Source organism: Electrophorus electricus, chromosome 15 (genome assembly GCF_041902795.1).
Source record: "Electrophorus electricus isolate QZ-2024a chromosome 15, ASM4190279v1, whole genome shotgun sequence".
In the NCBI taxonomy this organism is placed as follows: Eukaryota; Metazoa; Chordata; class Actinopteri; order Gymnotiformes; family Gymnotidae; genus Electrophorus; species Electrophorus electricus.
In genome coordinates, this window is record NC_137511.1 from 2,215,062 (window position 1) to 2,242,500 (window position 27,439).

Below are 27,439 nucleotides of genomic sequence, written 5' to 3' on the forward strand. Positions count from 1 at the left end.
ATATTGAATTTCAGATCCATTTCCCTGACCACTTCAGTCTACACCTAGGGTTCTGATCATTGTTTTAGTATTATGAACCAGTGAGCTGTTTGTGTTTCTTTCTCCAGTAAGGCACATTACTAAATTACCATTACACAGTCTGCTCAGAGTGCCCAGTCTCTTCAGGTTGTGTTCCAACTCTATAGTCAGAGGGAAATTCCAAAATACATAGAAACAAATGGATACCAATTACAGTAGAAGTTAGAAATTTACCTCACACCTCCTCACCCGTGTTTTGATTTTTGTCTCCGTAAAACATTGTGTGAAATTAAAATCCCATTATTAGCAATTTTAGTCAGGGTATGTCACAGTGGGCAGTTGTCTTGAAATGTAATATTTCATATGACTAGCTGTGTTGTTTAGCCAGTGTCTCAAAGCAATACGTTTTTGATAAATAAATTGTATCTGAGGAAATAATTTATCAATAATTCTATAGCAGCAACAACATGTGTTAACTAGGAGATGTAAATTGTCCCGTGTAAACTTTCCCCTTCAATATGGGTTGACCTCTTAAATTAGCCAAGACTGGTCAATAAAAGTCAGATCTGTATATCTGTAAATGAGTGGGAATTTTAAATATTTCTAATTTCAGGTTCCTTTGTGTGTGTGTGTGTGTGTGTGTGTGTGTGTGTGTGTGTGTGTGTGTGTGTGTGTGCGCGCGCGAGTGTGTGTGAGTGTGTGTGCGTGTGTGTGAGTGTGTGTGAGTGTGTGCGCGTGCGTGTGCGTGCATGCGTGTGCGTGCATGCGTGTGTGAGTGTGTGTGTGCGTGTGTGAGTGCATGTGTGTGAGTGCGTGTGTGTGAGTGTGTGTGTGGGAGTATGTGTGTGTGTGGGAGTATGTGTGTGAGTGTGTGTGTGTGAATGGGAGTGTGGGTGTGTGTGAGTGTGAGTGTGTGTGTGAGAGTGTGTGTGTGTGTGTGTGAGTGTGTGTGTGTGTGTGTGTGAGTGTGTGTGTGTGTGTGTGTGTGTGTGTGTGTGTGTGTGTGAGAGTGTGTGTGTGTGTGTGAGTGTGAGTGTGGGTGTGTGTGAGTGTGTGTGTGTGTGTGTGTGAGAGTGTGTGTGTGTGTGTGTGTGTGAGTGTGTGTGGGAGTATGTGTGTGTGGGAGTATGTGTGTGAGTGTGTGTGTGTGTGAGTGTGGGTGTGTGTGAGTGTGAGTGTGGGTGTGTGTGAGTGTGTGTGTGTGAGTGTGTGTGTGTGTGTGAGAGTGTGTGTGTGTGTGTGTGTGTGTGTGTGTGTGTGTGTGTGTGTGTGTGTGTGTGTGTGAGTGTGAGTGTGAGTGAGTGTGTGTGTGTGAGTGTGTGTGTGTGTGAGAGTGTGTGTGTGTGTGTGTGAGTGTGTGTGTGTGAGTGTGAGTGTGGGTGTGTGTGAGTGTGAGTGTGTGTGTGAGAGTGTGTGTGTGTGTGTGTGTGAGTGTGTGTGTGTGTGAGTGTGTGTGTGAGTGTGTGTGTGTGTGTGTGTGTGTGTGTGAGTGTGAGTGTGTGTGTGTGTGTGTGTGTGTGTGTGTGTGTGTGTGTGTGAGTAATGGGGGACACAGGGTGGGAGAGAAAGAGAAAAAAGAAAAGGAAAAGAACAAATGTACAGAAAGAAAGAAGAAAGCAAAGAGTGTAAGTGTCTCAGATCTGTCAGATCTGTGTGTAGCTCGTCAGCTCGTTCCTGGTCAGCCTTCATGCCAGGAGCTCTCTGGCACTCTCCTGTACAGCACAGCATCAGAGCTGCACTCCTCAGACACAGCGGTTCCGCTCACCACCTCCCCGCTTTTCTCAGAGTGCCTCCAGCTGCAGGCCTGAAAGGAGGCGCTGTGCGCGACTTCACGGGGGCACAGTCTCGGGTTTATATCACCATGTCCACCGGTCTCACCTCCCCTGTCCTATGCTCCTTCACCCACAGCTCTCTGTCCTTGGCTGGATCCACAACCTGCAGCAGTTTGTCCACGGGCTCCACGGTCTGCATGTCAAACACAGAAGCACGCTGTTGCATGTGTCCTTTGGGTTAACGGTGCCCGTACAGAGCGGTGGGGTTGTCTTACACTTTGATTGAACATGTCTGTCTCGTGTCGCAGTGTCGTGTACTGGCAGAGGTGTTTCCTGATCATCTCGATACGCTCCATCTCCAATCTCTCCAGCTCCTGCCAGGCAAAAAATAAAAACCGAACAAAATACACAGATTATGTCAATTAGTGCGCCATTTTTACTTGCAATTAGTTTGGTAATATTTCATTAACTAAATAATAATTAGTGGGAACTATATACTATAGTATGACAGCCACTAAGCAAATGACCTCACCAGACTGGTTGTGACAATCTCTTCAAACCACTTAGACTGAGACTGATTATATAGATCAACACATCGCATCAGATCGTCCCCTGTGGTAAAATAAAAACAAAAATAACAACAAACATGTCACACACTGAATATGTTAAGATAAACCTAAAAAATAATTAATACGCTTTAGGAATGATGTCAACATCAAATACTTAATGCATTACTTATGAAAATAAAATTTTGTAATAAGCGCTACAATATTTACAAGATTAGAACTGTCCTAAATAACCTCGTATAAAGTTGCCACAGTCAACCGTATTAAATTATTACTTTTAGACCAATGAGCATCCTTTACCAGTAGAGGGCGCCAAACGACAATACTTTATATCACAAAAGGCACTGCCCTGAATAACATATAAGGCTGCTGTCTGAAATGTCTAACCAACCAGCTTTTGAATGAAATGCTAGGGAGCTTTTTCTCCACGCTTCCTCTGTTTTTTAGGCCACAGCCTAGCACAGTGCTAACTTTGGTGTGGTTATCCATCTGGACCATGGGCCCGTGTGTCTGGACTCTTCAGTCCAGTGTTCCTTTGTGTCTCACCCCTCCTCCTGTCTAAAAAATGGGTTTGTAGTTCTGCCACTGCTAAAGTAATCCAATACCTTATACCAAAACCTGCTATAATTTTGAAGATTCGGTACCTCTGAGAAACACCTTCAGGAGACTTCAAGACCAGGGACCTCCTTTATAAACGGTATACACACACAAAAACAGGTCTGAATTGTGTGCACACAACAGAGACACTACTATTTACAAAGAAACACTTGGGCACATATTTACAGAAACCTTGAAAGAGCAGCAACAGACGACACCCTCGGGTACAAAGAACTACAGCAATACGTGCGAATCACTCTCCTCACACGTCCATGTTAAATTATGCATCTCTATAATTAGCTCCATAATCGGCTACTTACTCACAAAAAGCACTGGAGCCTAAACGCTGCTTCGGCTGATGTGTTTCATGATTTATTTGTGTGGACCAGTTAACTAGCCAGTATCTATGTATTCATATTTATTGCTCCAGATAACTATTTGCAGCCTTCAATTTGTTCACCCTTGTTCAACTTGTTATGGGTTTGGAAACAGCTTTGGAAATAGATGCTAATGGTTATGCCTAATTACAGTTGTAACACAACTGCACACGTTCACTGTTTTTGGGATTATTAGCAGACCAAAGAAGGTGGGATTTTATTGCCAGTGATGATGACTGGCTAAAGAGCCAATTTAGAGCCATTCTCTTAGAACTGTGAAGAGCTGGGCCCAGTTTTTGAGACCAGTCACGCAAAACCCAGGCAATACCTGTCCACTTACAGGTCATAACGACCCTTGGATGCTAGCGACCGGTTGGTTTCAAAGCTGATAGATCAGGGATATCCCAGCTGTACTGGCTGGCATAAGTAAACTTCCGTGACAGTACACGGGAGTGTTCGACTGTGGCGTGCAGTAATGTATTTCCAAAAGGCAGATCTTGTTGGTGGAGACTGCTGGAATGTGGGGTTTCCCCCACCAGTCGCAGTAATACTCTGTCGGTGCAAAGCAAGCCACAGAGTGTCTTTGCACCAACGTTTAAATCTGCCCACTTTTCTCACCTCTGCAACAGCGCACTTGTGGAACTCAGTACTAGCTGCTGAAACTACATGCTGTTGCTCAAACCCACGTCGATGCCTCGGCCCAGGCCGCCAAACGATGGGTTTTACCGCGTCTCAATCTCAGTCACTAGAACTTCCTTCTCACTTGCTGCAAGATTCCTCTTTTTGCCTTTCGCTTTGCCAATGATGAACGGCACAGGCCATATTTTAGTATTCTTTAGGTCATTAGGGATTTGTGGGGCATTAACAGGGAGGGATAGTGGGCTTGGAACAAAAGGCTGAAGGCAGCCACCCTACCCGAGGCTCGAACCCCAGTCTGACAGAAGGGATTCGTGAGCTCTGTGCCAGAGCACCCGTTTAACCTTCCTAAGTGACAAAGTGTCTGTTACAAGGCTCATTCACCTGTGTACATTTTAAAGAACACTGTGATTGATAAGAGAGGAAACATTGTACGTGCAGATCCACACTCTCAAGGTTTTATAAATCTGATTTTTTTTATTGTGTGTGTGCACACAATTTCCTGTTATTTACGTGCATGTACATTTTCACTCTGGAATCCCTGCAAAGTTTTATAAATGAGGCCCCAGGCCTTTTGGCTCACTGCCAAGACACATGCGCATGCTTCTTCCCAGTTCACCGTGAACGACCTTCAGATATCAAGCTGGGGACCTGTGCCTGGACGCCTCTAGGGAGTGGGGTTTCTTCCGGGCCACTGACCTGCCTGCGTGGATTTCCTGCGCGCCTTCTTGATGTCCTCCTCCATCTTGGTGCTCAGTTTCATCTCCATCTGATGAGTCTTCATTTCTAGGTCCTTCTGCCTCTCCGCTAGCGCTTTGCGAGCCTTCGTGGGCACAAGAGTTCAAAGTTGAAAGTTTAATTGTCACATGCATAGTTATACACAGTATAACTGGCAGAAGAGTGCAGAAGAGATGTGTTTGGCATCATTCCCCTTGAGCACTGACGTATACTTATAATGCCATTTTTAATCACCGGTGCTTTATATTTCAGTAGCATTTTGCTCTCTAAAAACACACGCAGCATTAACACATTTAGATACATGACGCTCGAATTATATTATTGTGTTCCTGAAGTCGAAGACCAGTTTTTCAATGGTCACTTGTTTGCAGCATGAGGTCTTCAGACCCTTGTGATTGTTTATAGAGCTTAGAAAGGCTACAGTTCCGCAAACACGCTACAGCCTTGGAAATGAAGCAGGGTTTTAATAATATATGAACAGGATTCCCAAAACTCTAGAAAAAGTTGGACAAGTAGGTGATGCCTTAACTTCCCTGCCTCTGGGAGACTTGGGAATATTCAAAGTTAGATTGCGTGAGTGGAAACCCATGCGGTCCTTTGGACACCTCGGTCAGCTTGTGACCCCTTAACCCCACGCTACCTTTTCTGCGGCAGCGAATCGGCCGGCGAGCTGTTTCCGGAGATCGGCAATGTGGTGCTCGAACTTCTTCATGTCTTTTTTGAAGTTGTCTCGGAATGTAAGGAGGGGCTTTTCCACATCACTCTGCAGCTGGAAGGTTGAGGAGCAAAATGAGATGCTGATACCCATTATAAGTTCTCAGATTGTAGTTTCCAGTGCAGTACGGTAAGTGCACTGCAGTGACATGTGCTGACACTGTCAGAAATGGCAAACTTAGGGGTTTGACTAAGCCAACGTTTCAGATTGAACATTTCTGGTGTTTTTAAAGATCAGTGTGTGACTGTACAGGGGAAATCAAACAAAGCATTCAAACACATCTGCTGAGTTACTTTCCAGAGTATACTAATATGACTCTCCAATTCTGCTCCAACAGCTGGACACCAGAAACCCAGAAATCTCTCCTCAGTCAACATACATTCTCACACACACACACACACACACACACACACACACACACACACACACACACATACACAAGGTCACAGTGAGAGTGAGGAAGCCTATGAGTACACACTAGACAATACTCACTAGTATTTCTATTTGTATGTAATATAAGATTATACTTACAGAATTAACTACACCTTTACGTAGGAAGTAATGATACTCTGGTCTGTGTGAGTGCAAAAGCTTCTTCAGCATTCCACATTGGCATTTTAAGATAAACAAGCAGCCAAAGCAATCACGGCAAATTATTTAAATGTCACGAGAAATACGGAAGATGCACACACACACACACACACACACACACACACACACACACACACACACACACACAGACACACACAGACACACACACATGCACAAACACACACGCACACTCACACACTCACTCAGGCACGCACTTGCACACACACACACACACACACGCACACACACATGCCCGCACGCGCACACACACACACACACACACACACACACTCACTCACTCACTCACACACTCACACACACACACACACACACACACACACACACACACACACACACACACACACAGACACACACTCACACACACACACACACACACACACACAGACACACACTCACACACTCACAGACTCACACACACACACACACACACACACACACAGACTACCTTGGAGGAGAACTTGAGGTGAACTTCGGCTTCATCTGCCAGGCTTTTCTTCAGCTGACCCCAGGCCTCTCCAAGTGTGCTGAGGACAGACAGGAAACTAGAGGTCAGCGTAATGGGGGGACGGAGGGAGCCAACAGCCCCGTTAGTCAAGGTCGGTCAGAACCTCCAGCAAAAGTTCATTACTGGCTGTCGATCTCAATCAGACGCATTACGCACACAAAACACGGGCGAGTCCTCGGGAACACACAGCAAGGCATCGAAGCTTCCTTTCCCCCTTTCTTAAGGAACCTGAAAAATGAGCACATTTGTGCTGGCAGATTTCCATCATTCTTTGGGGGGAAGGTGTCCAGCAGTGCTAGGCAGAGAATGCGTGAGTCTGAACCCTGATTGCCTCATTCCAGGCATTTGTCAGATATTCTTCTCAAAGGCCTTCCTGGCCGAGCCTACAGGACCCCCGACGCGGCGGTGAAAGCATCCGTCTCAGCACGCCGTGCCGATTCAAAGGAGCCACTCTGAATGGAAGGACACGTGGCCTCTCCTTCTAGCACATTCCATCGGTCAGCCATTCCACCCTAGCCGCGTGCTCAGTGAGAGAGGCCGCGAGGGCCCCGGCTACCGAGAGACGGACCCTTGCCTCCCCTCCAGCTGCTAATGGCCGGCGATCGGATATATACACGAGAGAGAAACACACCGCGGATCGATTCCCCGCAGCCCGTAAATGGTGCGCACTGGGAAAACCTGCCACATTTCAGAGTTGCTACGTGACGGGCTGGTGAGGTGGCGAAAGGTCACGGCCCGCGGTAACAGCGCCATCCACGTAGGTCCTGAGCATGGCCAAAGGAGAGGTTTGGCCCCAAGCAGCCGTCACGGGGCACAGGCTGGGAGGCACGATAATACGGGCATTGTTGTGCAGGAGAGGGTGGGCAGACCACTGTGGCGTGATCTACATTCTGTCCGAGACAATTAGCCCCCTTTATCAGTCCGCTGTGCATGCTGGAGTTGAGCTGAGGGGCCAGTCCAGACCGCCTGGCTAACAGCCGAGACCAGGACTACAGGCTAACTGCTGCTGTGCGGTATAAGCCGTCTTCGGCTCGTCAAGAGAACCTTTCGACCTTGCTGGAGGCCATGTGGGAAGATGTCAGATAGTTCAACTCATTCTTTCAAATAGTGTAAACAATAAATTCAACCCTAATTCTACTTCGGTAGCTTCTTGAGATCAGAACATTTCCTGCGGTTTTCTGGACATTCCTGTTGGCGGCTTACAGACCCTCCAAAACTTACAGACTCACCGCGCTTTTAGAGTCATAACACAGCAAAAAATATAACTCAGCAAAAAATGCCACATAGCCATTTTGCTGTCAAACAACGTGCAGTTCCGACATAAATGGAATGCATGCCATGTATATTTTAAAGCATGGAATGTAATGTGGAAAGGGTCTCCAAAGGGACAATATCATTAGACCTGTCAGAATTTGGAATATGTGCGGGCCCAGGACAAAACTACAATGACATTTACCAGTATTGTTTTGACATTCCTCACTGACCAAAGTGGAGGAGCCACAGTACAAAACTGGGCAGCTTTCCAAAGTTCCACACTGTGGTAAGACATTACATCACATTGTTCAGTGGTATCTGTGGCCTTGGTTACGGACCTGAAAAGAGCCAGCATGCAGGACAGCCCTCATTCTTTTACCGCCACTCCATCACACCAACCCCATCACCACCACCCGTGGAGCTGGAAACCTACCCTTCCTCCTGAACAGCCAGCGGAACCTGGGAGAGCTTCAAGAGATTCTTGGCATACTCTTCCTCGATCTTGATCCTGACGGGTCATAACAAAAGTCAGAAGTTACAATCTCTGCCCCCCCCCCCTTTTTTTTAAGAGCGCTGACAAAACTTTGAACATCGCTGTAGTTCGGTGATAATCAGAGTCCTGCTGACGGGGGTTAAGCACATCTGTTGTGCCCTGAAATTCACACACAAAGGTCATTTCCTGCTCAGGGTGCACACTTACTGCCTCACCCCCAAGGGAAATGTTACTCTGGTTGACCCCTTATGTCATACAGAGTTTTAAGAACCATTTTCCCAGACCTTTCTGTCAGCTGAACACCTATAAATAAAACAAATAAAATGATCGTCCCCAGAGGTCGTTTGGACTTCTTATCAGGAGTGAAACCAACAGACTTGACTTTACAACGTAAAACATCCTTCAATAGCTGTGCATATCTAATGGCAACTGTGTAAAAGTTATGGAGTAATTGGAGTGTACTGAATAAGTCGTTTGGAGTCTAAATGTTTTTGTTAAGTCGACAGACGCTCGGCTGGCACATTCTGTGCTGTCACAGCTAAACAAAGGAAAAAACTACGAATTGCATGAATCGTTATTAACTGACTTGCATAACTTTGGCCACTCAGCAGGAAGGCTTGCCAATTCTGGAAATTACTTGTTTTCCATAATGAGTTTGCGCAACATAAAAGTCTGCCATTAATGAAACAGGGGGAACTGGTCAGGAGATGTGACTATTGTTATTGTGCGGTTTTCATGGCAACAGAAGAGGTTACGCAAGCTCACTTTTACATAGAGCCCTGCTGAGCGACTTGTTGTGTTCCGTAGCGGATGACAACCCGGCAGTATCGAGACATCTTGCACCACAGCCTGAAAACACAGAGGGCCATGCTAATCCCTTTCGCAGCTGGCAAGGCATGCGCGGGTCACGCGCAGGACAGAGGCGCGCGTGGCGGGATGATATCTACCTCTCCCTCATGAACTCGGCCGTCTCCTTCTGCATCTGCTTCCCCTTCAGCTGCTTGTGCAGTAGGACCTCGAAGCCCGTGATGGAGGTGTTCCCCTGTGGGTCCTTTCTGTCCATCTGGGACGGGAGACAAAACACTGGTGGTTGGAAACATGCAGGAAGGCTTGCTGTCAGACAAAACACCAGGAGGCACCGCTATGGCACACACAAACACACACACACACACACACACACACACACCTCCCCCAGCTCCTACTCACAACATTTCTCCACAGATTCCCGATCTGAGATGAGATTTGGGATTCAGTCATTTAAATATGAAAAAGCTGTTTTTGTCTCCTGGATCATTACGATTCTGACAAGTCAAAATGCTAAAGTCAGAATGCCAAAACTGAGATGTAATGACAAGGGGTGCTCAAAACATCACAAGCAGCCATGCATGACTCAAATTACAAGTAAAAAACAACAACAACAACAACAATATTTAAACAGCTCCAAACCACAGCACAACTATATAAACAACCATGCCTTGTGTAACTTATATGTATTTATGTGTGACAGTGTTTTAACTTTACAAAAATTATTTCAAGATTCTTCAAATGTTCCCTTACCCAGAAATAATCGCAGTAGCTCCACTCGCCCGGTTTGAGGAGTTGCTGTTCAGACATGTGCATCGGGAGGGGGAATGTTATGGAGTTGACGTGCTGAAGGACAGAGTCATCCACAGACATCGCATTAGGCCTTTGCAGACTATGGAACAGTCCTTCCTGTGGATGTCTGTATGCACTGCTTTAAAATGGTTGCAATGACTGCAGTGAGATGGTGGTAGGATGGTGGGTCAAAAACTCGGTTTAGGTGTGACAACACATTATGCTTCCAATGTTGCTATAATAAGTGCATGAAAAGACTGTCAGCATGACGCAGAACAAACACAAGTGTCTCCACACAGACAGCGCATTAGGCCTTTGCAGACTATGGAACAGTCCTGCCTGTGTAGGATGGAGTCTGGAGGCAGGGAACTTATGGACTTATGGCCTGACCGTTTGACACTCTCTGGGGCTTCCAGATACTTTGGTGTTCACTAGCACACAGTGGAATTTCAATACTTCCCTTTTTCTCCATCTCAGCAACAGAGCAACGGCACCAACACCCTGGGATATGTCTAGGATGGTTACATATTCAATGTCCTTAAAGTGCAATAAAACATGTAAATCAAACAATTTGGCTAAATATTTATTTTGGAAGGGTTTCTTTAGCCTACAGAAAGCTGAAGCTATTATTTTTTTTATATAAAATGCCATTGAAAGAAACAAACCAAAATATCCTATGTTGTGTCTTTGGATACTCAAATAAAGTTTGAAAAGGGTTTTCCAGTGAAAAAAAGAACTAGGTTTAGCCCAGGTGTCCTCCTTTGCTGCCTTGATGTGTCAGCACACCGGCAGACTTACAGCTTGCATTTTCCTCTCTGATTTCATCCTAGAATTCCTCGGAAGGAATCCACCCGCAATAATGTCTGTATGCACTGCTTTAAAATGGTTGCGATGACTCCCGTGAGATGCGGTAGGACGGTGGGTCACAAGCTGCATCCACTTGTCTTTGCTAAAACCTGTTACGTCATCAGCGACTTTAAGCGAAACCGTATTTAGTGAATGTTGCTGAACATGAACACGGTGCCACAAAATACTAGCAGCACATTTTAAGAGCAACCTGAGTGATACCTCATTGTAAAATGCTGGAAAAAGATGTTTATAAAAACATTGTGTTCAAGTAAACAGCTGTCAAAAACTTGGTTTAGGCATGATGACACATTATGCTTCCAGTTTTGCCATGATAAGTGCATGAAGAGACTATCAACGTGACAGAACAAACACAAGAGTCTCCACACAGTCCGCCGAGCCTCTCTGGTCCATCTTGCTGTCACCGGTTCTGAGGCTGTCCTTGCATTCTGTAGCGCTCTCTTGCAACAGACGTCTCTCAGCCGAGGTATGGAAGCTCATTCGTGAGGCCCGTGTCTCCTCTCACTTGTTTTTGATCAGGAGCAAACAAACATTTAGCAATAGCTTTCCAATACTCTGGGTCTGTGAACTCAGCGCTGATACCTGGCGGAGAGCATCCCGCCAGCACTCTGTCCGCTCCGGAATGTCATGTGACCTTGTCGTTCCAGTACTCACCATAATAGCTTCTTTTTTTTCCTCCAAATGAATGCTAGTCAACTTTAATAAGAGCAGGACAGAGAACAGCGCAAGCGAGAAAAAGAGAAGAGCGCAAGAGGGTAGAAACCACAACATTCCAGCTTGTACGGGGCACAAGCAAGTCGCATGAAATGACACTTCTCCTTCTCTTCTTTAGTTACAAATGTGTAAACATTGTCATTCACACTCTGCCTCTGGTTACCTTGTTTAGCCACCCATGCTGTCTTTTGCATATAAAAGGCTGCACAATTGTAGGTGGAGGCATCCCTATCAAGTTTCTGACCCAGCACTATATTTCAGGTCACTGGAAATTAATGACAGTCCACGTTAGGTTTCTGATTTAAGGGAAAAATATGCCAGAACTTGCTGTTCGCCTGAATTTGCTTGGCAAAGCATAGTGCTGATTGCTGCTGGTTATCTGTTCTTCTGCACTGAAAGAGAGGGATTGAGAGGCAGAGAGAGAGAGAGAGAGAGAGAGTGTATGGGGGAGGGAAAGAGGCACAGCAAGTGTGTCAAGGCACTACCACGGCAGCTGTGATGTCATGCGCTTGTCTGTGGAAAGAACGAAAACAAACAAAGTTTCCTCCAAAAAACTTTCACGCACTCTAGCTGGTAATCACTGACTCTCCGAAAGCGAACTGTCTGCCAAACGAAATGTAGCGTGAACTTTAAGTAACTCCTAGTCAAAGCCCTCGCTGCGTTCCACCAGCTTAGGGGGGCTCCACCCAAGATGGGACGCTTGGCACGGCCTTTTGTCTGCCTGCCAGTCCAGAGAGGATCGTGCTAGTGGGAACAGAAGACCGAGCGAAAAAAGAACGAAAAACCAAAGGGTGAAAGCACGGGAGTTGTGGGGAAATGAAGGCGGCAGTGTTACGTTCAGTAGGGCTGCGTGATTATACATCTGAATGAATTCTTCTTGCTTTACTGTCGCCGTCGGTTATTAAAACGTATACAGCATTATTTATGAGCTTATTAATGCAGCATGGATTCGTCTTCACACTGCTGCACCGTGTGTTCAGTTGGTTTTGCTTGAACATAATCCGTGAGATCTAAAATTCCCTGCAGGACGATTCATTTTACACACTGATACCTATTTAGATGACAGACAAACATACAGACAGGGTTCCATTTTCTATTTAAAGTGCTATTTTGATCCATTTTTAAAGAGAATTAAATTTCTCTCATCCAGAGTTTATTTTATTTACATTAAGTATTATTAAGGATAATTAATTAAATCTCTTAATTTTAGGGGAAAAAATAACTCACATAGTTTACATCAGTAAACTCACATAGTTTACATCAGTAAACTCACATAGTTTACATCAGTAAACTCACATAGTTTACATCAGTCTGTTTATAGACCTCCTATGAGGAAAAAAGCAAGACATTCATGTTGGGTGTGGAGTGTGTCACTGAGATCTATCAACAGACACTATTAGTTACTGCATTCTCACAATAAAACCTTGAACTGTGTAGCTGTAAACATGCAAATATGTGCAAAAATTGCATTGGAAAGCTAACTGGTTGAATTAATGATCAGTTTTAGAACAATGCAGACCTAATTGCACAAGGGTATCCGTCAAAGGCCTTTAAACAGTATGTTACAATTTAATCACCCAGCTTCACCAGCAGAGCGAGTGACCCCTGCAATGGAGCTATGTCATGCATTAAAATAACCCTGAGAACAGCAAGTTTCACACTCGCTGGGCCCATCACTTTTCAGTGTTTCAAGTGCCGCCCCTGTTCCCATGGCAACAGGATATGGCCCCCACCCCCCACTGCCTTTGTGACTCTCCTACACGCTTGGGTGAAAGCAGCAGGGCTCGAACAGGGACCATCTATGGCTTCCTGCAGGTAGGTCGGCCGAGAGCTGCACAAAAACCTTCCTTCCGCCAGCGCTATCGTGTTACAGAATGGCATCAGAGGGTGCCTCTGTCCACAGACACCACGGGCTGGGCAGCGACCTGCGTCTGCAGCCAACATGAAAATGAGGCAGGTCTGTCAGGACTCGGGAGGCCAGCGTGCTCTTCAGGCCTGTGGTATGTGATCTCCTAGCAACACCGAGCATCTTGGCCAACGGGCACTCAAGTGTGATGGGTGTGACGGGCGTGAGGAGGTGACGGGCGTGACGGGTGTGATGGGCGTGACGGGTGTGATGGGCGTGACGGGCATGAGGAGGTGACAGGCGTGACGGGCGTGATGGGCGTGACGGGCGTGAGGAGGTGACGGGCGTGACGGGTGTGATGGGCGTGACGGGTGTGATGGGCGTGACGGGCATGAGGAGGTGACAGGCGTGACGGGTGTGACGGGCGTGACGGGCGTGAGGAGGTGACGGGCGTGACGGGTGTGATGGGCGTGACGGGCATGAGGAGGTGACGGGCATGAGGAGGTGACGGGCGTGACGGGTGTGATGGGCGTGACGGGTGTGATGGGCGTGACGGGCATGAGGAGGTGACAGGCGTGACGGGTGTGACGGGCGTGACGGGCGTGAGGAGGTGACGGGCGTGACGGGTGTGATGGGCGTGACGGGCATGAGGAGGTGACGGGCATGAGGAGGTGACGGGCGTGACGGGTGTGATGGGCGTGACGGGTGTGATGGGCGTGACGGGCATGAGGAGGTGACGGGCATGACGGGTGTGATGGGCGTGACGAGTGTGATGGGCGTGACGGGTGTGAGGAGGTGACAGGCGTGACGGGTGTGATGGGCGTGACGGGCATGAGGAGGTGACGGGCGTGATGGGCGTGACGGGTGTGATGGGCGTGATGGGTGTGACGGGCGTGAGGAGGTGACGGGTGTGACGGGCGTGACGGGTGTGATGGGCGTGATGGGCGTGGCCATCTCCTGTGATATGTCTGTGGGTGTACTCACTGTGACTGAAGTCTCGTGCTCATGTCTTCTGGAGGACGTAGACACGGGACTCTGCGGGAGGACAGGACACTCATATGAGAACACCCCCCTCGGAACAAGACATTCTTTCATGCAAACCCTGTTGTTGTTTTTGTTGTTGTTGTTTCTGCGGCTACTGTGGTTGGTGGCGGCGCCGCCGTGGTCACCATGGCGATAGGGAGGCCGGGCTGTGAGGAGTATGCCCTTATGAAATCACTATCATTTCCAATTCCAGGGTGATCGGGGAGAGAGGGAGGAAGGAGAGAGGGAGGAGAGAGGGAGGAAGGAGAGAGGGAGAAGAGAGGAGAGAGGAGAGAGGGAGGAGAGAGGGAGGAGAGAGGGAGAGAGGAGAGAGGGAGGAAGGAGAGAGGGAGAAGAGAGGAGAGAGGAGAGAGGGAGGAGAGAGGGAGAGAGGAGAGAGGGAGGAGAGAGGGAGGAAGGAGAGAGGGAGAAGAGAGGAGAGAGGAGAGAGGGAGGAGAGAGGAGAGAGGGAGGAGAGAGGGAGGAGAGAGGGAGAGAGGAGAGAGGGAGAAGAGAGGAGAGAGGAGAGAGGGAGGAGAGAGGGAGGAGAGAGGGAGAGAGGAGAGAGGGAGGAAGGAGAGAGGGAGAAGAGAGGAGAGAGGAGAGAGGGAGGAGAGAGGGAGAGAGGAGAGAGGGAGGAGAGAGGGAGGAAGGAGAGAGGGAGAAGAGAGGAGAGAGGAGAGAGGGAGGAGAGAGGAGAGAGGGAGGAGAGAGGGAGGAGAGAGGGAGAGAGGAGAGAGGGAGGAAGGAGAGAGGGAGAAGAGAGGAGAGAGGAGAGAGGGAGGAGAGAGGAGAGAGGGAGGAGAGAGGGAGAGAGGAGAGAGGGAGGAGAGAGGGAGGAAGGAGAGAGGGAGAAGAGAGGAGAGAGGAGAGAGGGAGGAGAGAGGAGAGAGGGAGGAGAGAGGGAGAGAGGAGAGAGGGAGGAGAGAGGGAGGAAGGAGAGAGGGAGAAGAGAGGAGAGAGGAGAGAGGGAGGAGAGAGGAGAGAGGGAGAGAGGAGAGAGGGAGGAGAGAGGGAGAGAGGAGAGAGGGAGGAAGGAGAGAGGGAGGAAGGAAAGAGGGAGAAGAGAGGAGAGAGGAGAGAGGGAGGAGAGAGGAGAGAGGAGAGAGGGAGGAGAGAGGAGAGAGGAGAGAGGAGAGAGGGAGGAGAGAGGAGAGAGGGAGAGAGGAGAGAGGGAGGAGAGAGGGAGAGAGGAGAGAGGGAGGAGAGAGGGAGAGAGGAGAGAGGGAGGAGAGAGGGAGGAGAGAGGGAGAGAGGAGAGAGGGAGGAAGGAGAGAGGGAGGCAGGGGGAACAGGAGCTCTCCTCTCCTCAGCCCCCTCTGCTCTGGTCTCGGTACTCATCGTCCACACTACGCCTAGTATACAACCGCAGGGCAAAAAAGCAAAACAGCAGATTTAGTTCCCCATGGGGCACATGCTAATGCTAACCATCCACCGAGGAGGACGAAATGGTGGGCAGATTATTCTAGTCTATAATAAGTTGTCTAGAGCTTTTGGGATGCTGATGTCTTTAGTGTTCTAATTATGTGTTGACTGCTATAAAATCAGTGTGTTTGTGTGTGTGTGTGTATAATTGTAAGCACTTTATAATGTAGCTGAGGACCAATGAAAGGCCCCATGAGTAAGGTAACCTACAGATGCAGACAGTTCCTACCTGTTGATCCGTGCTTGGCTTCCGCTGGAGTACGTGGGATTGCTCCGGCTGATGCAATGGCCCACCGCTGCCGTGAAATCCATTCACTGCTGGAGACAGACAGGGAGACAGCGGAAGTGAGACGAGGAAGCACGGCTCCGGGACCTGCGCTAGGCAGGGCTGGCATCGCGGACAAAAAAATGGGTCAAGGTCACGTTCACATGCAAGGATGCTAATCACTTTGACTTTTCCTTGACAGTATTGCATTCTGATTCTGCACCTGCACATTCAGTAACTAAGGAACAGAAACCTCAAACACAGCAGAACGGACAACCTAAAAATGAGAGGTACTTCCTTGGTTATTTTCAGCGGAGATATTTTTGTTCAGTGCACCTCCCCGTATAGAGCATAATTTTAACCTCTTCACTATTATTTTTGTAGGCCTGAAAGAGGAAGACATGCCCTGGTGGCCTGGGCATGATAACATACTTCTCTGCTGCAAACCAAAATGCCAGCCCAACACACAGCATTACTTCAGCTCGGAGAACAGCACCGAGAACAATGCACGCCCAGTAGCAATTCAGCTCTGAACAATCAACCCGAGAGGAGGGAAAATGTGCCCTTTTAATCACATGAAACAGTTCTAACCATTATTCACAGCGCCCCGCAAGCCAACAGCACTTACGCTTGCACTGTCAGGCACTCTGCTAAGACCCATCGCCTCTGAGAGCGTGCAGCCAAGGCCAACGTGCTCCCTCGCCTGCCCGTGGGGCGTTAAAGATGGCAGGCCGCCCCAATGAGGCCCCAAGCTTTAAGTGGAAGTGTCCGCATCCTGATCACATCGGCTACTTCCTCCCTCCGTCTATAAGCAGTGGCACTAATTTGTCCCGGGCTGCGCCCTAATCACATTTGGGGTTTTTTTACACGGCGGTCTCAATGTTTGGGATTGCTCGCAAAATCGTATTATCTCTCCTCTACATCAGAGGGCCCGAAGAAGGCTGTCGGACATTTATAATAATAAAACGGAGAAAGATCATTTCGATCCGTTCCGAACAACAGCAGACTGTTGCTTGGATGCACCCTCGAATATCCAAGTGTGTGCAGAAGCAGGAAAGAAACACAACATAAAGAGAACGTGTGTTTTTTATCGGATGATCTTGATCACCGTGGTAAACAGACGTATTCATGGAACTCCAGAAAGAGGCTCTTAAAGTAACAAGAGCCGACATCCTTCAGTCTTCTGAAGAGTGTGTGTCTTGTGTGGGGATGCAATCAGAGTACATTGAATAATAAGGTAAAAAGAGAGTGGAGGTTTGTAGAACGTAACACATGTGCATAATACAAAATAATAAAGCAGAAATGCGCCCGTGTTTTGTTTTTTGGGGTTTTTTTTGATGTAGAATGAACTATTTTTAAACTGAAATGATTTCATGTGTATAATAAAATGGTGACTCTCAAGGGCCATTGTTTCTCATCTAGCAGATCAGACCGCGTCAGCCACGATTCGATGCTGTTGCTGCTCGGGCTTGCTGATGTCTTGTTGATCTGGACTGGGATTCACTCGCACTGCTCAAGCGGTTCCAGCGTTCCAAACCACAGATAAAATTAAAACACAGGAAATCTGTAATCACAGGCCTCTGTGGAATTCACTGTAGCCTGCAGCAAAGCCAGAGAGTCTCCAGCCCACAGCCATGATCCCAGCAAATGCCTCTCATACTTTTAAGATTAGCTTGCTGTGTCTGAGTCCTATAGTGTTACTGCACATTTCACACTGGTGGGAGAACCATACTTACTTTGGGGTGAATCATGCATGGAAACATGGGTGTTTCGCTGGGAAAACAGGCTTACCAGCAGGTAGGGAGTTTTTGTGGCGAAGTGATGCTTTGGGGGTTCCAGGGACACTGGATGGCCTCTCCCATGTAGTCTCTGTAACAGAAAGGCATGTCAACCATTCCATGTCAATTATATGGTCCTGAACAGTACTCAGCAACAGGTCTGGGGACAACAAGCTGGCTCAGAAGCAGTAAACAGTCTTCTGCTCAGTGGAACCTTCACACTGCTGGAGTGACAAACCCGACCTGGACTGCGTGGCGAACACTAGGTGTTAGCTGTTGGAATGGACGGCAAGTGGATCAGGTGTCAAGAAAGTACGCTCCGACACCGGAGACAGAAAGCAGGGATAACCAAAAGCAGGTGCAAACCAAGGCCAATAATGTTAGGAGCGAGGACCTGTTTCACTGCACTCCGTGTGCCCGTGTGTCATATTTACAGGACAACTCACAGAGACACCACTATGCCACAAGGCCACATTGTTCTTCTGTGAAGAGCCTTGGTTCGGACGCGTCGGCGCTCGCGAGTGAAGACAGCACGGCACTTGGTTGAGCTCGGGCACCGTACAGAGGGAAGAGATTTGGAGGCAAGTGGTCGGGATCCTTTCAGAAGTGATCTACGGTGCCATTCTTCATGAGCCTCTTCCCCTCCGCTCCTTTGATTCAGTTTCTAATGAGGCAATCAATATTATGAAAAGAATCAAGTACAGTAGTGATGCTAATGCAATTGCATTCAGCCTGGCTGAAGGAGAGTAGCTGTTTTCTTCTCGTAAATATCAATAACGTTATGTAACTGTAATGAATATGGCAGCGACGTGGGGCTGATTGGGGCTTATTCTATTTGCTAATGCAGACCCGATCCCACCTTGCTGCTCCTGTTGCCCTCCTCTGTCTGACTGGAATATCAATGGGCCACTTGCTCTTCTGTGGGTATTCATCCTCATAAAGTCTACGTATATCGACACCAAGGATGAAAAGCCTGTGCATAATCCATCAGTGTCTTTGGAAATGTAATGAAAGACTGGGGGGGAGCCTTTGGATATCATATGAGGCACCGACTCTGGAATAAATCAGTTACCAAGCAACAAAAACTTAAAAAAAAAATAAGTTAACTTATTGGTGTCTTTCTAACAAACGTGTGCTGTAGGGCAGCATGTCTGAGTCGCTACCTCGCCACCGCTGCCCTACTACGCCTTCGCTAGGCCTCGCGTCCCCCCAGAGCAGAGAGGGAGCTGGGGGCTTCTAATCAGTAATGGGCACCAGGACTGCAGCCCTGTATGTAAGGAACGTTGGCCCACTTATGACTCACGAAGTCCATCTTTTATTTATCGCCATCTGTGATGGCGTGCACTCCGGTGATTCGCTGTCCTCCAGGACAGCGTACACAAAGGCAAAGGCATACTGCCTTCTTGGCAAGGCCTCGATGGAGGAAGAGATTTTAAACTCAGTGTGACCACCCCGGCTAAACAAAGCTTAAACCAATCAACCGATCAAATAACCTTTCACGTCATTATCGTTCAAGCTCCCCAAAACTGCAAATGAACACTGTTTGAGTGCCTTGAGTTTGTCATATGGCTGTGTTAAAAGGTTCACCCGATCTCTTTGGCCTTTGTCGAAGCCCTCTGTTCCAGTGAGTGCTGTCACTTTTTTGATGTTTAAAGGACCAAATGCATCTCTTACATAATTTCTTCATCAGGTGTAACAAGGCTGTCCACTTCTTCCTTGAGCTCCACTCTGATCACAACCTTTCAACTGTTCCTCCTCACCCACTTTCCCTTTTGTTTGGCAGATTTTGGACTCTGTGACCAAAGCTCTGCCGTCCGACTGTGGCTGGTTCCCCGCAGGCCACATGAAGTCTTGTCACAGGTGTTTTAATAGTATGATGGGTATACCCAGCAGGGTAATGTCATTTAACCGCAAAGCTGCTACACAGAACAGGAAGGAAACTTCACAACACCGCCCCCCCGCCTAAAACACACACAGATGCTCATCTTGTTGCTATGGCAATCAAAACAAAACAACACCATAATCTGACGCATCTCTTCCATACTGACAAGGGGTCTGAGACTACAAAATTCTTCAGAAACTTATTTAAAACATGACATAATTATTTGGTGCAGAACATTCTGTAATGTTCCCTTTCATCGTTGGCTGAAGGATGTTCACATATTTTCTTGTTTTAGCATTAACAGTGTCAGCGAGTGGAATCATCTTTAAAAGGATCAGCAGCCTTCACAGTCTGCTCAGCAGGTGGAGTCCAGGTGGAGCCCAGGTGGAGTCCAGGTGGAGTCCAGGCCTTTTCTAGCTGTCAGGACCACCGAAACCAATGCAGGGTCAAAGGAATGGGAGTGAAAAATTCTAACATTTCATGAGCCTAGGGCTGCTCGTGTGGGAGGTTTTCATTACTGGCCGTCCAGAATCATAAAACCCAGTCCCCAAGTCCCCATAAACCGTTATTATACGACTTATTTATAACAGCAGCATAGGTTCATTTCCCCTTTGCCTTGTGTACTCATATATTTCATAGTTACCACACCCTTGATGCTGTACTTTTTGCTCTGCGCAGGCTGCACCAGCTCATAGAGCTGTTTACGCAGCTCAAAGCGCTTCAGATTTAGTTCACAAAGCCGTCCACAAATTCATCGGTTTCAGCGATGTGGGTTATATCATTTCTAAACACACTGTAATCCTGCTAGTACTGAAAGGGCACTGACTCCGAAGTATATGCGCTGTGGAAACATGAACTGGGCAAGGTGAAAAGTCGGTCCAGAAATTGTTCTCTCAGCCCAGATCCTCCTTCGGTCATCTGAAGAATGCACAGATGGACGTCGTGTGGGTGGGGAGAGGAAGAGCAATCGGCACGGTCCACTGAGGAAGATCTTTGGCCAGACACAATGCTCCTTTTTTCGGAACCATGCAAGTAGAGCGGGAGATATCTGCAGTGAGTCTCCGATCCACCCAGGCCTGGGCCGTACCAGCTAGACACGTACGCTTGGTTCAGCACTACTGGGATGTTCACACAGGAGCCGGCCTGTTGTTCATCGAGGATTTCAGTCCGTGCTGTGTGACTGTACTTTTAGATAAAGATGGGATGTGCGGTAAAAATGATCGTTTAACCTTAAACGGGAAAATATGGGTGACGTCAACTAGGCGATGTAGTGTAAGTGTTATATAAAGGGTTATATTTTATAGTCAAATAAAAGACAGCAAAGTAAAAATAAAAATGTCAAACATTTTGATTTACATGTATATGAATAATATTAAAGATAAATGCATAAGAATTGGGTAAAAATATACATTTAAGCAAAATTGAAAACAACTTTTATCAATTTTCAATTTTCTTTTTTTTAGTTTTATCTAGTTATTTAATGTTTTAGCATGGAGGTTATCTAATGAGCTCCAAAATAGCTTCATTTTATGCTTTTATGTGATGTACTTAGAATGCAGACCGGAAAATCACTCTGGATCCTGCAGTTGCATGGTGGGAAAATGCAATCAGATGTGCTCACCATTGCTTACAGTGTTGACGTAGTACTTTCGTCCCTCTGGGGACATGTAGCATGTCCAGTTCTTGGGCAGGGGGCTTTGGCAAGGTTCCTCCCCTGGCAGCACACTCATGGAGACAGACTTCTGGATCAACAAAACAGAGAACGTTTATTACAGCCATGACACATGCAACCCCTTTGAGGAGCCCCCCCGCCCCAAGTTCCTGGGGGTTAGCCGCATGCTACGAGGATGTTACTTATAACCTAAGAACTCCGAAAACAATGCGGTGAGATGCAGCCTGCACTTTAGCTGAAGCAGTTGGTGATGTTTTTCTAAAGCCTAGGTCAAAGAGATTTCCCCATCCATCAATTCCTCCACTTGAGGAATGCCAGACGTCAATGTGCTCTCTATTCCAAGATACTAAAATACATCTAGCATATTTAGCACAGACATAAGGTCTGGGAATTAGACATTTACATATATGTACAAAGGTTTAGGATGGAGAAAATCATACAATTTGGCTAAAAATGAAACAGCCATCTTATTTTGACATATATATCATTAAACAATGCATACTCCCAGGTGGCTAACCTAAACCTCAAAACCCTGGGCTGGCCCATGCTGTAGACTTTAGACTTGCCTCTAGTTGCCACTGCAGACCAGGAAGAATCACACATATCAGCAGGGGCCCCGCCAGGGATTTGGGGCCCCAATGAAGAAAACATGCCTAATGTTCTAATACTTTTTAGGGCCCCTGTCGGTAACAGCCTCAGTGAGAGAATTGTTCTAACTCCCCCCTCTATATGTAGCCAACGCAAATCAAAGCCATTAAATGTCAACTGCTGACATTCATGAGCTGGTCTCATCAGTTAGCCAAATGCTTTTTGTAAGCAAATCTGCCAACTCCTGGCACTGATCTCTATGTTTTAGGCCCTTCCAGAACAGTTTTAATCCATCAGAGACATGGTCACTTGAACAGGAATAGACAATAACAGCCCTGGAACTCTTTAGTTATTTTCCTGCAGGGATGCGGAGGGGACAGACTGAACCTCAGTGATGATTTTTTTTTAAGCCACTCAAAAGGACACATGGTTCCCACACCCAAGACTACTTAATATGGAAAAACAATATTTTGTAGCTTCCTTGCATGATACTGGCATCCTGCCTGGAAAAACAGCAAAAACCTGTCAAACTCCCAAGGAAAGAATGTTTGAAATACCTGAGGTCATGGATGAAGTTTACTAAGCTCTTAAATTGTCTCTCACTTATAACCTTGGATCCTTTTTCATATAGGTTCATGCTACTCTTGGGTAGACAGCCACACATTGCTTGGATTAATATCTAAAGCATTTCCCAAGAAACAAGGACGCCATCTCAGCAACCACTAACACAGAAATGGTTATGATCACTGTGATCAAACATATATTCAGCAGTTTTCATTCTGTAGCGCAGTCTTATTCACACCCAGGTCCAATTTACTACTCAACAGCACGTATGGTCAAATAGATCCCCTATGAGAAAAATGCGACATTATCTGCTTTGTGTAGAATACCTCTTTGCAATACAGTGTAGGCTCTTTAGGCAGATGTAACAATGAGTCACGTTAAGATCTCCAATCCTGAGTTGCATTAAACTAAACCAAAGTTTCATCACAGGGTTACAAAAAGAGCCTTATCCAGAGTGCTAACCTTCCTCGTGCCTGAGTGAGTCAGTCTTTCCTGAGCCAAGAGAGACTCTGGTAACATGACCCATGTGCACGTGATTGCCCATGGCCCTAGCCTACCTCCAACATCTGGACAGAGCAGTGGCCACCGTTCACCAGGATAAGGGTCGCAGACAAGATGGTGAAAATATAATTCATATGCTAACCCATAATCTCGCGTTTTCATATGTGTTCACTGAGGAGAATCAACGATATGCAAACTGCACATGTGGAGAGCAGCAATTAACTTACAGCAAGAATCTATTCTAAACAACGCTGAGTAATTATTTATTGTGGAACAAAACCCCATCATGGAGAACATTTGTTTGATCAGCCTCACCTGGCATGCTGTACTGTAGCTAAAACACATGAAGACAGGCTGGATTACAGAGTCTCAGGAAGCTCAGAGAGGTCTTACAATCCAGTCAACAGATTCATTATAGACTCAGGTTAGCAGGGTATACCAGGGAAGTGCCTGTTTCCTATGACTCATTTATCTATTTCCGCAGTTTCTCTCCATGTACTGAGCCTTCTTTGACAACCTCTCACTGTTGCTCAAAATATTTCCAATGGACAACTTCACTGAAACATATTTATTTGTCATGTCTGTAGCTCACATGAGGTTTACTAGCTTTGGGGGAGCTCGGCGAAACAAATCGTAATCTAAAGAATACACAAAAATATAGAGGTCTAACAAAAAGGTACTAAAATGTAGATATCTGTGCATGTGTACACACATACACTACACTCTGTGGGCTTAATGTGATCGGGAAACTCAACTCAAACTTAATTTGTGCCATCCTCAAACTGAGACCTCATAAAGACATACTTTGACTGCAAAGCATCGTGGGACCATGTTTTGCTGTGAGAGAGAAGAAAGTACGGCTTAGCGCTCCGAAGCTACGTGAGTGCTGAGCTAAAAACAGAACTTCCACAGGCTGTCACAATTCACAGGCCCGTGTGAGAAGATCACAGCCTGACACTCATAACCAGCCAGTGCCTGGAAGGTCCTGGGACAGTGTGAGAAGGGAGGATGGAAGGAATTCTCTTACATGACAGAGAATTCATTAACACATCACCCAGGACTCACATTTAAAGCAACTGAGAGAATGAGAGGTGTGAGTTTCCAGACCAGGCCCAGAACACACAGTACGACACATCAGCAGCCTAAGACAAAGATGTATCAGTGACAGAAATGCTTTTTTTGGTGTCTTGACCGATCCAGATGTGATACTGTGAGACTCTGTGAGTCAGATGTTGATCCCCCATGGACTGTCAACACATGAGATATTGCCAGATGTTAAAGATTTTCCTTTGACATAGTTGGCTATATTTCTGTATAATTTTTTTTTAATTCCACCTCAATATTCCTACTGTATATTCCAATATTCCCAAACTCTGCTTATAATCACATCAAAAAGGGGACTTTTTAATGGAATATTAAGAATTGAATCTTAATTATTAAATGTACATATTAATTATGATCAGGTCTTAACCTGATTAACCTGATTAATTCTGACCAGAATTAATCACAGGTCCCATCATTAATTTAACATCTTGATGCTACTGCTGTCTTTAAGCGATTTTCCCAGATGTCCCCACCAAATGACCACTTGTTTAGATCATGACCACATTCAATTGGTCATTTTCATTTTCATGGCTACCACAGCATCTTCTAGGATCCTGTCAGGTTATTTAAGGTGGCAGGAGTGACTTTGGTTGAAAAACCTTGACGGTCCATCTCCAGATCAATGACGCTTCGGATCAGAGATGCAGCCAATACACCATCAGAGAGAGCCAAGTAGACAGCAGTGAACCCACCATTTACAAGAAGCACGACTATCTGACACAATGAGTTTCCACTGTGAAGATAACAGACGCCCTGAATACTGTGAGCCGTGTGCTCCATGAGCATGCCGTGAAGCTTTGGTTTCCACCAGTTTGTTTTCCTCAGCAAAGGCAGAACATGACGCCACTCAGAGGCTCACAGAGTTGTGTGCTGCATGTATCTAGTTCCATACATTGACGACTCAACAACCAGCTCAAAGAGTGAGTCATTCAAATGGGCACAACACTGGTTCTCTTCTCATTTTGGTTCCTTTTTTTAATCTACATCACAATGTTCTGTGAAACAGGCAGAGAAGATATTGCATACAGCACTTCCTCTGTGCTATTTTTTCTCTTCCATACTCTCTTGCCCATCTTCCTTGTTCATAATAACATTTTGGTCCAATAATTATGTTCATACTAATACGGTTTTTGCACAATTCACAGTAAAGAAACGACCTCAAAACAGCACGTTCCCTCCTAGCTATCTATTTTACATATCAACACTTACTGTAACATATTGGGACCTTGAGCTAAATAATATTTGTTACAAATGTAACAACTGTTGTCATTTTTTCCCTATTATATTTTTAGTGACTAAGCACAGAACACACCATCAGTTTTCTACATTGCCCTATGTGTCCAGAATCTTTCTCCAAGTGCTGAAAAGTCTCACTACGCACTTTATTTCACTACCTAATGAGGGCACAGAGGGCCAAAAAAGTAGTTTCTAAGTAAATCCATTATGCGAGCAACAAACCTGGCTGGCACGTCAAATAGCTATGCAACGTGGAGCCCTGATACTGTGCGCAGACATCCTTAACTCATCAGATCTAAATCCTCCAGAGAATTATTCTGGGTGAGTTTTCTCCAGTTCCCTCCCTGGCCAAGCGCGATCTTTCCTATAACGGGAACCACACTGCGAATAAAACGGCTCGAAATGACAATGTGCCGAGGCTTCTGTCTGTCCTACGGTATGGGCTTACGACCGCTGAATCTGGACTGAATGACTAGGTCGCTGCATTCGCTTTACTGTACCTGTATGCAAGTGCAATATAACCCAAACTTGTAAACTGCCCCTCCAGTTTGTACGTCCTAATACACGTTTGCGATCACGACAATGGAGTCTCAGTTGACACGCAGACCTACCTCCACGACCTGAACGTAACTTGAAGGAAACCACCCTCTAATTCCATCCTTCTCTCCTTCCCACCATCCTCCAGGCAAAACTTGCGTTATTTTGATAATGTCTCCAGCCTCGAACTTCAACCCCTGCTGATGCTGATCCCCGCTGAAGGCATATAAACTTTTACAAAAAGAGCCGGACATCGCAAACTTTCAAGTGATCGGTGAAAACGGCTCGTCGGTCCAGAATCTCTCTTTTAGTTTATTCGAAATGGCATCCGGAAGCATATATCAGTCTCTCCCTGTTTTCGTACAAATTCAGTAATGGGATGCGTGCAGATGCGTCGGTAACACGGGAGCTCCACCGCAAACCGGAGGGTTCCGCATCTGCACGACACAGCACGGGAGTGACCGCCCGTGCGTAAGCGCATGGCACAGGTCGCACAGACTTGCAGTTTGCTGTGCGGACGCCCCCAGCCTATGTCGCAGCCTGCTGGTGGGATATTGGTTTACCGCAACGAAAGACGCGATTCCTGATATTTGGCAGTTAAGCAACGACATTAGCAAAAAATACATTTAAAAAAAGAAAAAGAAAATAAATAAATAAATAAATAAATAGATAAATAGATAAATAAATATATATATATATATTTTAGATCTTGATATATATATATATATATATATATATATATATATATATATATATATATATATATATATATATATCAAGATCTAAAGTTATGAAGTGTAAAAGGCTCAAACAGAACAAATTAGGCTTAACACGGAGCTGTTACGCGTGTAACGTGGAAGAAAAATATAAGAAGGAAAAAGATGAGATGAGAATCACTTAAATTGTTACATTGTCAAACATATCACAACTGGCGTTTATATAATATAACTAATAAAAGCTAAGGTTCATGTTGTTCTCCTTATTGTTAAACCTTCTTTCTGGTCAAAGATAATATGGCTGAAAATCATCTTTACATACTGTATTTTAAATGTAGTTCCCTTTATTTTTGTTTCCACTACTTTTCGATTTTGTCCACAAGATGGCGCTGATTACCGCCCAAAGCGCTCCTGTGAAGTGGCTTGGCCTGTTAAAATGTCTGTGCTCCAGTTCAGTGCAGTTCAACAAAGGGTGCTTTTAGATTAAAATGTACAAGCGATTTGTCGAAAAGCGAGGTAGGCAGGTTCGTCTAAAGCTCCAAGTGCACGTCTCAGGCTTGGTATTAAATCATTGTTAAACCACGTATTGGAGCGGGTTTGAAAAGTACACCTCTGGTGATATTTATTGAGATTTTGCCCAACATTTTAGGTTAATGTTCTTTAACATCCATTTACATTTGGCTTTCTTTTTGGCATTTACCTCTTTTTTGTCAAACGGGATGCTACATAACAACTCTTTAAAAAGGGAAATACTTTAAAACAAAATGGATTAAGTGGAAAAATTAAATGTTAAATGATCTACTTCAGATATTCATGCATAGAAAGGAAGCATGAGTACCAGC

General features: G+C 46.1%; 1 protein-coding gene and 1 long non-coding RNA gene across 8 annotated transcripts; one reads left to right on the forward strand and one right to left on the reverse strand.

The window, feature by feature from the left end:
• Positions 1 to 636: 636 nt before the first annotated feature.
• gas7b (growth arrest-specific 7b) lies at positions 637 to 26,392 on the reverse strand. 6 transcript variants are annotated; one of them, XM_026999688.3, is made up of 14 exons: positions 25,956 to 26,392; positions 21,301 to 21,421; positions 17,811 to 17,888; positions 15,984 to 16,069; positions 14,291 to 14,341; positions 9,841 to 9,933; positions 9,231 to 9,346; positions 8,224 to 8,298; positions 6,477 to 6,555; positions 5,345 to 5,473; positions 4,666 to 4,789; positions 2,323 to 2,402; positions 2,066 to 2,164; positions 637 to 1,983 (listed from the first exon to the last, which is right to left on the reverse strand). In XM_026999688.3, exons 1-14 carry the CDS (start codon positions 26,133 to 26,135, stop codon positions 1,870 to 1,872), a joined length of 1,425 nt encoding a protein of 474 aa, XP_026855489.2. In that variant the 5' UTR covers positions 26,136 to 26,392; the 3' UTR covers positions 637 to 1,869. The 6 variants fall into 6 exon arrangements, with proteins under 6 accessions (XP_026855489.2, XP_026855488.2, XP_081554297.1 ...); XM_026999687.3 differs by having other exon boundaries at positions 15,984 to 16,072; positions 25,956 to 26,390; XM_081698171.1 differs by lacking the exon at positions 25,956 to 26,392 and adding an exon at positions 21,918 to 25,931 and having other exon boundaries at positions 15,984 to 16,072.
• LOC145651387 (uncharacterized) lies at positions 12,981 to 17,841 on the forward strand. Of its 2 annotated transcripts, XR_014117312.1 has the most exons (3): positions 12,981 to 13,460; positions 16,222 to 16,309; positions 16,404 to 17,841. It is a non-coding gene; the product is annotated as an uncharacterized LOC145651387 (long non-coding RNA). The 2 variants fall into 2 exon arrangements; XR_014117311.1 differs by having other exon boundaries at positions 16,222 to 17,841.
• Positions 26,393 to 27,439: the final 1,047 nt, after the last annotated feature.